Source organism: Labeo rohita, chromosome 7 (assembly GCF_022985175.1).
Source record: "Labeo rohita strain BAU-BD-2019 chromosome 7, IGBB_LRoh.1.0, whole genome shotgun sequence".
NCBI lineage: Eukaryota > Metazoa > Chordata > Actinopteri > Cypriniformes > Cyprinidae > Labeo > Labeo rohita.
The window spans coordinates 34,884,450-34,895,926 of NC_066875.1; the positions used below are offsets into that span (position 1 = coordinate 34,884,450).

General features: G+C 36.6%; 1 protein-coding gene across 1 annotated transcript; it reads right to left on the bottom strand.

Annotated features, from left to right (window-relative positions):
* Window positions 1–297: 297 nt before the first annotated feature.
* Window positions 298–11,459, bottom strand: nat16 (N-acetyltransferase 16). Its single transcript, XM_051115035.1, has 3 exons — window positions 10,794–11,459; window positions 8,527–8,751; window positions 298–8,422 (listed from the first exon to the last, which is right to left on the bottom strand). The coding sequence occupies exons 1-3, from the start codon at window positions 11,007–11,009 to the stop codon at window positions 7,856–7,858; spliced, it is 1,008 nt and encodes a 335-aa protein (XP_050970992.1). The 5' UTR covers window positions 11,010–11,459; the 3' UTR covers window positions 298–7,855.
* Between the last annotated feature and the right edge of the window lie 18 nt (window positions 11,460–11,477).

Here is an 11,477-nt window from a genome sequence, read left to right on the forward strand (position 1 = left end):
CTGAAGGATTATGTGACACTGAAGACTGGAGTAACGGCTAAAGAAAATTCAGCTTTGCATTACAGGAAAAAATAATATGTTAAAATATATAAAATAGAAAATCATTATTTTAAACTGTAATAATATTTCACAATATGAATTTTTGATATAAGATAAGAGAATTCTTTAAAAAGTGTTAAAAATCTTACTTTTCCCAAACTTTTGAATGGCAGTATGTCTCCTTTCACCCAATTAATAATCCAGTGTTGCCGTCTATTCGCTGGCTTCTTAAATGTCACTCTTCCAAAAGCCACTGTGTAAGCCCAAAAATATCAGAAATAAATTGAGTCGTGATGTCAGCATTCTAGACCCATTTTATTTAATCTCAACTCGATTTACTGATCTGTATTAGAGTGCATTGCATTTCTGAAATGGTCACTGTAATCCAAGAACAGGTGGCATGGGTTTAATTTTCAAACCCATCTTTAGCAGCTGTCCATCTCTCATTTTCATGCTGCCACCATTTGAGACATTCCCACTTTCCTATATGTGTTTATTAAGAAATGCTCATTGTGTCACCTATAAGACATTGCATTGTTCTTGTGCAGTGGAAGAATGCTAGAGGTCAGCAATGTGAGGCTGCAGTGACAGCTGCTTCTCATGTCAGCATAGTTCAGCAAGGAAGCTTCTCACATTCTCCATTTGTCATTGCCTGATATATGTATATATATATCCTCGCTGGACTTCCGCAGCACTGCGTTTGATTCACTTATCTTATGCTATGTTTTACATTATGTGCTGGCAGTGCATGTGTTCTCTGTAATATAATGGTGCAATAGTTTTTATGGATAATAGCAGGCCCAAGGACACAGCATTATATTCCAGAATAAACCGTGCAGCACAGGGTCCATTTTTTGTGAGGGTTGATTTTTGAGCTCAACAAAGATTTTGCAAAATGCAAATGAAACATGCTTAACAAGCAAGAAACCTAATTAGTAGCTTCTTACCAAGCAATCATGGCTAAGAGTTCAGTTAGTAAGCAAAGTGTTTTTATACCTGCAGTTGTAAGGAGTTTCTTCTTGGTGACTAAGGCCTAGCTTGGCAAGCATTGTGTATTGTCAGCTGCTTGTCCTGGTATTTGTCTGTAACGTGATTTGTGTATTGTGTTGTACTGTAGGTGACTCTAAAAGCATCTGCTGTGCTTTCTGATAATACACAATGCATTATGTCAATTAAAAAAAAACAAAAGTATGGCTCTCACTTTTTTTTCAGAATAACTGCATTGTAACACTGCCAACAACATTCACTTCCTGTTCTTTTTTCTAAACACCTTTGAATTCATTCTATGCCTCGTTTGTTTAAAGTTTTTTGGGGGGATTTTTTTTTTTTTTTTTTTTTTTTCTTTTTTTCTTTTTTGTTGGTTTGTTTATTGCTAAATAGTACAATATACAGTTAGGTAAACACACACACACACACAAATATCTCTAACACTAAGTTTTGATTAACATTTTGGAAAATAAAACAATTATTCTAATACATCGATTGAAAACATCACTTAGCGAATGACATCTAAACTATGCTATTTAGATACATTTTGTTCATCCTGGTACTGCATTGCAACTACAGCAAGTGGCTAAAGCCTCACCAGTCCTTTTACAAACTCATTGAGCAACAAAATACTAGTCACAGGTCTTCATATAAAGCTGCTTGTTATCTGCCACATTTTCATTCTTGCAAATGAATTACTGCATTACATCCGTTGCCATTAAAGATCATTACGCTTACGGTGTTACAATGGTAATGACAAACACTCTGACAACATAAACACTAGTTAAAATGTTAAAAATGTTAAATGATTATGCACAAGGTAAAGTAATACAAAAACACAACAAAAGGTTGACATGAACCAAGTAACTCAAAAAGACTGCAGTGACTCAGTGCAGTGTTTGTTTTCCATCACATGTTGCAGTCATAAAAACCAAGCTGTTTTTAAGCTCCAAAAATCTCAAGGATCTCACTGAAAGATGTACAGAATTTCAACATTTTGGGTCTTGTGTCTTGAGCTTATGATTTTGGGCTTTCTTTTAAATGACAGTTGTGTTTCACAGGGTCCATCTGGATTTCTACTGCATTCAACATGTGATCTTTGGGAAACTATAAATAGAATTACTCATCACACTCGACAGCCGAGACAAAGCTCTGGCTTTAGATGTTATTTAGATTTTTACATAAATTATTTACATATTGTTTAATGTTACAGAAAAACAAACATTTACGTGCAGTAAACCTGTCCTATACATGTTAAGCATACACATGTCATCGTAATTTAATGTAACAAAATGCAAAACAGCACATAGACTGGTTTTGTGACATATCCGTTACTTAAATGAGATAAGGTTACTGCGTACCATATGCCAAGTCACACTTTAATCTGCTTCTGGATCATCCTGGATGATCATTTGGATCATCCACCCATTTACAATTTCCTACTTACATTCGTTGGTACATTAAACATTTAGTAAAGGCAAATTTAAACTTAAATTGAATGAATTAAATTCAAAGAATAGGGAATGAAATGAATTTTTGCAAATAATTTCTGAAAACGAATTTAGCCAGGATTTGTACTCAATTAAAAAAAAAAAAAAAAAAAAAAAAAAAAACTACAAATAAAACATAAAATAGCAATACTAGCATAAATAATAGCAAATTACAATTTTTAGTTAAACCACTGTCTACAGTTCACACATAATGACCGCTGCTTTAATGTTGATTTTTTTTTGGAAACATTTCTAAATATATGTTGTATATTGAAATATTCAAGCTGAGTTATTTGTTATATATACAAAGAAATATGTATATAGAGATGCACACAATTACAACAAAATACTGCAAGCAAAAGAAAAAAAAAGTGATCAGATTTTATACAATTAAAGTATAGCCTATAGTCTCTAAAAATGTGTATTGTGGCTAAAAAAAAAAAAAAAAAAAAAATGTTTACCCTTACAATTTCTAAATACCCTGTCTAGACTTTGTTTAATCGTTAATTTGTCCATTAATTATCACCAGTTGACGGGTTCCAAATGTATTAGTACAGGGTCTTTGTGCTCAGTGTAAATCTAGTCACATGCTCATTGTAAAGCCCTTCCCCACCCACTCACACAACATGCACATTTCAAAAACCTCTCATGGATTATAAGGTTTTTAAAAAATTACTGTATTTAAAATAGTTCTGCATCTCTCACAATCTCTGAAAAAAGGAACAGACAAAGGTAACAAAATATTAAAATATCTTTCCATTAGTTGTCACATCACTGCTTGAGAATAAGCAGTCATATTGGGTAATAAAAAAAAAAGTTTAAAAAAGAAAAACAGTTTATATAATCAAATGCCTTTATAGCATTGAATTGTATTCACCCTCTTGATTGACAGTTGGCCATGAGTTCTTTCTTTTTTTTTTTTCTTTAGAAATCCCATCTATAAGCATTAGTTTCCCATCACAGGTTATTCTGCACAAACACACAAAACATGACACCCATTTTGACTCTAGGGCTAATGGGAAGACTTGAGTGAACACAAACTCAACAGCCACTGCTGCATCAAGAGAATGGATGACATGGACATTCAAACCACCACCTTCGTTGAGGTCTGTAGAAATCATGGTCCCTGCTTTGCTGATACATCAGCGGTTTCAGACAGGTACAGTGTGGTTTAATCAGACAATGGTCATTAAGTAGGAGCTTTATTAACATCTATAAAGTCAGGAGCACACCGATTAAAAATTTAAAAAGGTTAGCAGATACGCCCATGCTCCCATTCTGATCACAAAAAATATATATAGCGTGATCCACTGAATGACCATGACTGTTACAGCAACCCACACTGATGTTTTATGAAGATCCCCACTGTGCTTTGGAATATCTACATATCTACAGTATAAAGTGCAGCACATCAGAACAGCTAGATGAATGGTTGACCCAATCGGAGTTGGATGATTCTGACATGGCGTGAGATAAAACACAAATTCCATTGGATTTTACCTCTAAATACTGCATTAGATTTGTAGAAGAAATGTAATAGCTTAGTGCACCACAGGTGAAAATACCTGTGTGATTTATCCATTTCAGAAGCATCTGTGTATAGACACAGTCTACGTTTTTTTTTTTCTATGGAAAACGACAAAGGGAGAAGCAGAGTTGAAGCTCTGATAGTGCAAATCAGCAATTCAACTGATATCACCTGAATAAGGCTGTCAGTTAAGTTTCTTTAAACGTTCGAATAGCGACTTGGAATAAAAAAAGAAATGTATCTCCCTGGTGGTTTTCCCCTCAGTCACAAAACACAATACACAGCTGATTCTAGTACACATAAAGCCCTTCATAAACGTTACAAAGCAGTCAGGAAAATGAGAAACAAAAGATGCCATCGTGACATAACAACATGAACATCAGGAATAGGTACTGAGCAGCGTGGTAAAGGACAGTGCATTCGTATAACAAGGCTGGAACGCAGCCTTCTTACTTTAACCTCTCCTGTTCACTCTTTCCATGTGTCAAGCTGGCGGGGATCAGGTGGAAGGTAAAGGGAGTCTGGGGCGAACCCTTGTTCTACGCAAGATGACACTCTCCAGATCCAGTTTCACTTACTCAGAGACGAGCCCTGAAACTTAAACTGGCCCACAGTCACACAGGATAACAAGTGTCTGTGTATATATTTGCTTTCGTATGCCTTAGCACTTGAGGTATTACTGTAGTGCTGAGTCTGATAAACCAGAGCACGGGAAATACAGATATCCCGATCTGGGCCGGTCCAAAATAGTGTGTTGCTTCTAATTACGAACATTTGCCTCCCTTTTTTGTCACAAACACTCTTAAAAACGAAGGTTCCCAAAGAACCTTTCAGTGAACAGTTCTTAAAAGAACTGATTTTAAAAATTTAAAGAACCTTTTCTATATTTGAAAGGTTCCATGAATGTTCAAGGTTCTTCATGGAACCATCGAGGCCAATAAAGAACCTTTATTTTAAAGAGTGAATACAACGTTAGACAAAACGAATGTTTTCTCATTTTTAGAGCGGTAACATGATCTGGATCACATGTGCTCTCCTCGCCACCTATTCCTAGCATAGCCCCGGCTTCATCTCTCATCTCCCTCTGCAACCTGTCTTATTTTTCCATTCCAGAAAAAGCAAGTGAAAAGCCACTTCATAATTGAAAGAAATGGGTTTAAAGTTCACTCCTCGTGTGCCAGCGAAACAAGGGGCAACGTATCCTTTACATCTCTTCGCCATCAGGTGGTCACATGCCTCTAACCTTTTATAGTCTCGTGGCCCTGGCACTAGGACCTGTGTAAAATATAGAGTTACAACCTCCTGCACAATTCACAAATACTCAGAAAGGCAATTAGACATCCAAAGTGCTAATAGGTGGAGCTGAAGGATAGAAAGAATAAATAAAAGAGAAATAGTCTTAGATGATTACCGGATTATGTCACACAAAAGAACGTAACAGCTAAATATAAAGGCTAGTGTGGGAACCCTCAACCTCTAAGATAAACGGACATAATTATATAACACTTAAATCTAAATGCACTGCACTATGTACAACAAAAAACACATGGCATACACATTTTGGGTCTCTAATCCATCATGTCTCATTCTGACGAGTGCTTTAGAGAGGAAAAAAAGCTGATTTAAAATCATCACATACAGCTTTTTGGAGGCCAATAGATCGTTTTAAATTGATCGAATGTAATTATAATGGGAAACTGAGGCACTAATGTTTCTTGTGCTTCACGGCTATTTATTTTGAACTGATTTCCTCTGAAAGCATGTCGCAGACATGAAGGATTTTGAGATTTCAGCCATGAAAGAATTTTAAAACAAAGATTCCCTTTTCAGATCATCCCCCTTCCAAACATATAAATTTATATATATGTACACCTATACAAATGCAATTACAGTTAATAATCTGTAAAATGCCTTGACTTTCAGACTCAAAAAAAGACTGCCTGTTTGCCATTTATAAATACTGACCGCAATACAAGTCCCACATGCAGCTGTCCAAAGGAAGGAGGAGAGGAGGCCTCCTTTTCGTCAGTGGATGTTGAGAGTTCATACAAGGGCACTAAATAAGTCCACCGAATGAAGTCAAGCCAGACACATAATTAGTAAAAAGAATAAAGAAATTTAGCTTAGGTTTTAGTTTAGTGGATACAGATTTGGATTCAAATCTGTGTAGTGAGTGAACTCTGTGATGGCTAAACCTGTAAGTTATATTATATATTTTATATGTATATATTAAGATGTAAATCGTCTTTCATTCTGGCACAGTGCTTCAGGGAAAAAGCATGCTGCAATCTGGTTTTGGGGCGAAGGAACTAAAAATGGCTCTAAAGATGTGTAAAGGCTTTTTCTGATCTTCTTCATCCATCCTAGTAATATTTCACTTTACTTTCTTCACTTCAGGCCAGTAGAAGGAGATGATGTGTCCTGTAACTTCTGTGTTATAAAAATAAGCACTGGTGATTTCATCTATTCTTTTCTGTCTTTAAACTTCAAAAAATCAGTTCAAAAATTTCAAAAACTCCTCATAGAGATGAGCAGTCGTCACTTGTTTTGCTCAGGTTTCCAATTGTCCCGATTTGTTTTTCTTGATTCCATGGGTAAATCACATTGAGTCAGCCGAAGATTTTCAGAGATGATCATTATTAGTATTGTTTTTAATTGGAGCACTGAATTTGGAGGAATTTCTTCGGAATCATAACCATACGATGTAACAAAATCACTACATAATGATGTCTCAGTTGAATTATAACTAAACATTATAACCAAACATTTATTTTTATATATATGTATATACCGTATTTATCCCTAACTGTATTCCTGTCTTTTGTAATGTGATACTGTCGATTTCTAATTATTTACAAAATAAAATATGAATCAAAGAAAAAACAATTGTACATGTCTGTTTCATTATTAGTTATTAATCATACCTAACTGAAAGTACGTCTAGCATTATTCCAGTGTATTATTGAAATTGCACTTCTACAGTTAAGTACAAATACTGATAGAACATCATTTTAGCAAACAGGTTCAAGTACTTAAAGCGAAAACTTGACTGTAATCTAAATGTATAAGCAAGTTCTTAGTCGGATATTTATAATTTGATACCGAGTTTAAAGCACTGCAAAGTACCTTTAGAGGAAGTATTAATAATTTGGAAATCAGATTTTCTCTGTGTGGAAATGTTAGTATTTTCAAGTTAATTAAAACGGACTTTATTTCGATCTCCATATGGGCAGCCTGTTTTAAAGTCCCAGAAATGCTGTTTTTTTTTATTTTTCCTCTAAATTCTCTAGCAGCTACAGTGCCATGTTCTGAAAAAGCAACAGACGCTAAAGTGAGATCCCATTTTTTTTTACATGTCATAAAGTGCCCTAAAGATTGTGCAGTTATCTTTTCAACTCAGCATAAGTAAATATGCTTTCACTGTCAGTGATGCCGACTGAAATGAAAGGGCCTGGAACAATTTGGGTCCCTATTTTACATCATCTCAAACTCCTCCCTTCTTTTCCAGTCCCTGTCCTGTCAGCGCCACTGTTTACAGTACTGCATATGGAAATAAATTAAGTAACCTAAACAAGCATCTACTACATTTATTCTAGTTTGTTCTCTTACATGCATTTTAATTAATTAATTGTCGTTAAAATAAATTAAATCCTATGCGAGCGTTTTTGTTAAGCAGAATAGAACTGAAGTTTTTTTCGTCCCTTTCAACTAGATATATTAGGTGTTTTCTTTTAGGTGCCATATTTGAAGAAGTTGTTTATGTAGGTTTGGTGTCTAATTTTTAAGGGAAGGTGTTTCTGAGGCTCCTCGACTAAGCGACATCGGACTCCACGACGCACTGCTCTGTGTACTCCTTCACCAGCTCCACTTTCAGGGTCTCCCTAAAGAAATCAGCCATAGGTTTCCACAGCGCAGGCTCCAGGAACACCTGACACATGACGTAACCCTTCAGAGCGCCAGTGTGGCACCTCAGGTGGCACAGCAGCTGTTGTATGGCCAGCGTCAGGTCTTTACCAAACATGTCGATGTTGAGGTAGTACCAGTCATCGCCGATTGGCACACGGAATGGGAAGGTGCACAGGCTGGCCATGGTTGGGCGGCTGGCATCGTCAACCATCCAATCAATGTCCTTCTTCAGCAGGATGGCCATGTTGCTAGGCAGAGGCTTGAAGGGCTGCCAATCTTGAACGATGGTGGCATTAGGAAGGACACCCTGCATCAAAACATCGCTTAGGAAGAGCTGATGCACCTCTGCTGGCTCCAAACGAATGGGGATGTTTGTGGTGGACAGACCCTCCCCAGCTACAGTGATATTAGACCCGAGATCAGCAAGGCGTAATTTTAGGTCTTCAGCACGGAAGCGCACCAGGAGGATTCCCTTCACATTTGAATTAGGTGACAGAATGAAGACAATGTGGCTTTAGCTGTTTTTATTCAAGATCTGAACTAAATGTTAATGTTTTATTCTTAAATGGTTCTTACCTGTTTGGTGATGAGCCGGTACTTCTGGAAATCTTTTGGCCCCAGCTGGTCATCTCTTGTTAGTCTGCTGACTTTAATGTCAGGGTACTTGGACTTAACCAGTTGAGAGCAAAAGCGAAGAAGTACTCCTGCCACACCTTTCCCCCTCTCCTGTGGGGCAACACGAAGCCCTTCCACCAGCATGGTCTCACCATCATCAATAACACACACTGACTCCAGTGCAATCTGAAAAATGTAGTTGCACAAAAAGAGGAAAGAGAGAGATTTATGGTGTTCTTTTGTAATTGCTGTCTGTTTCATTTTAGGCTGCACAAATAATCAAAATAAAACTGAAATAGTGATATGGCTTAGTGCATTCATCACATCACAAAGCTGTGGTTTAATTTACAAAAAAAAAAAAAAAACAGTCTTATGCTCTGCATGTTTCAGAGTGAAGCACGAAATTGTGTTTTTTACATCTATGCATGATTTTCAGCGTCTCAGAGCGGGTTCATAATACAGGACATCAGCCGGATCGGACATCAACCTGTTGTTAACTAAACACAGTCTTTCAGCAGTTTTCTGCCAAAATAAAAGCACAATCGTGTGCATGATTTACTAATTCATTCCCTCATTTTAAGTAAATCATGCACATGAAATAACCATTTGTTACTTCTTGTCCGCATTCTCATAAACCAATGTAGATTCATCTCACTTAGAATGATTCCATGCCATGCTGCAAGGCTTTTGAGAATGTGCGTGTAAGTCATTTCCAACTCCAGATAAAACTCAAATGTCTCTCTCTGAAACATAACATAACAGCAGCAACAGGTTTATAAGAATGTGGACAGGAAGAAGAATGAATTATTATTTTGTGCGCACTATTTGCGAGGGGATGAATTGGAAAATCGCACGCACAATTTATCCCCTGGATGTCAGGTGGGGGGCTCTGTAGTTGTGAATATAAATAAATAAATAAATATAAAGATTCCTCTTTATTTTACTGAAGAAATACAGTAGTAAAACAGTAATAGATTCGTTTTTATTTATATATAAATTATTATAAACAAAACTATTTGATCTATTTATAACATTTTTATAACACTTTCGAAAAAATTATTATTATTATTACTTTAAAGGAGTAGTTCACTTCCAGAACAAAAATTTACTGATAATGTAGTCACGCCCTTGTATTCCAAGATGTTCATATCCTTCTTTCTTCAGTCATAAAGAAACTATGTTTTTTGAGGAAAACATTTCAGGATATTTCTCCATATAGTAAACTTCTTTGGTGCCCACAAATTTTAACTTCGAAAATGCAGTTTAAATGCAGCTTTAAAGGGCTCTTAATGATCCCAGCCAAGGGTCTTATCTAGCAAAACAATGTGCCATTTTCTAAAAGAAAATGGTAAAACATTGCTGTTTTACCTTTTTTTGTAAAGGCCGTTTGACCTTGTTTGCATGTTCGCTTTGTAAACACTGTTTCGGTATTTCTGCAGTGATGTAGGATGATTTTGAAGTTGGAGGAAAAAATGAGATGGGAGTTTTTTGACATACCCTAACTGTATTGACCTGGATTACACAGAGTATCCCTGCGCATGGCAGCATTTGTGGACGAGCATTTGAGGTTAAAAAGTATATAAATTATAATTTTTTTTTTTAGAAAATTATCATTTCGCTAAATAAGACCCTTCTTCCTCAGCTGGGATCATTTAGAGCCTGTTAAAGCTGCATTTAAACTTCATTTTGGAAGTTCAAACTCGCAGGCCACTATATGGAGAACATTTCTGAAATGTTTTCCTCAAGAAACATCATTTCTTTACGACTGAAGAAAGAAAATTTTTGTTCTGGAAGTGAACTACTCCTTTAAAGTCCAAATGCAACTTTAATGCAAAACCATTTTTTACTCTGTTCAGTCTGGTCATTGAAAGAGGTGTGAGTTGGTTTATGTAAAGAGTGTTCCTAAGACAGTGTAGTATTTTTGCTCTTTTGCATGTTTTAGCTGTAGGTATAATGAGATGTTTTCAATTATGGTGAAATGTTTATCATCTAATTATTCAAAATGCAATAAAAACATGACAAAAAAATGCAATAGAATTTTTGGGCCCTAGTTACTTTATACAAAACAGAATGTGGCCAGGATATTTGTTCCCATTTATTTGTAAATTTATTTATTTTTGCCCAAAATAAAGACACGTGGACTTGTATGACATGGGGATGAGTAAATGATTTAAATTTTTGTTGAACTATTTCTTTAATCCACTAAGGATTCATGTCCGCTTTCTTACCACTTTGCCTTGCTTGCGAGCCAAAATGACAGTGCGGTTGCTCTCTTGCAGCCAGGCTTGATAGCGGGAGGGCAGATAGTCCAGGCCGCCATAGATATCCTTGCTCATGGCCATGATGTCATCAAAGTCCTCCTCTGTCGCCACCGTAAAATTCAGCCCGGTCTGAGGAGGGGCCTCAGGGAGCTGAGAGCAAGGCAGGCTGTTTTCAATCTTCATCCTTAGAGCTGCAGACACAGTCAATGATGGAAAGAGATTTACAATGAGATTTCAACTTCAGTGATCTGTGACCCAGAAAGAGCTTCCATGTGACATTTTACCTTCAACTCGTTCTTTGTAAATGTTATTTCCTGCTTTCTTACATTTCAAGGATGTCAAGATAGAACTGTACAAAACAAATCGTGTGAGGGCCCTTATCAGTTCAGTACAGTGCAAGGTTTGTGCCTATGTCGCAGTGTTGATCCTCCCGTGCCAACACGCCAGCAGGTTGGCATCAATAGCGGCAACTTGTAACCGTGCCCAAACGCGAAACAGCCGACGCACATACACAGACATGTCCACCTCCTATTGCCAGAACCCTTAATCCTTTTTTTAATTCTCACTGAGCAGCATTGCCCGGTTCCCAGTGGAAAATAAACACTTTTTTTTTTAAAGGACTTGGGAAATAATGGTGCGAGACGTCCAGGG

What these genes read in the sequence shown, in the direction of transcription:
- nat16 (XM_051115035.1), bottom strand. Translation starts at nt 11,009, where the DNA reads ATGAAGATTGAAAACAGCCTGCCTTGCTCTCAGCTCCCTGAGGCCCCT. An exon ending in CTCGCAAGCAAGGCAAAGTG is followed by an intron (nt 8,752 to 10,793) that starts GTAAGAAAGCGG and finishes TACATTTTTCAG; the next exon opens with ATTGCACTGGAGTCAGTGTG. An exon ending in ACCGGCTCATCACCAAACAG is followed by an intron (nt 8,423 to 8,526) that starts GTAAGAACCATT and finishes TCAAATGTGAAG; the next exon opens with GGAATCCTCCTGGTGCGCTT.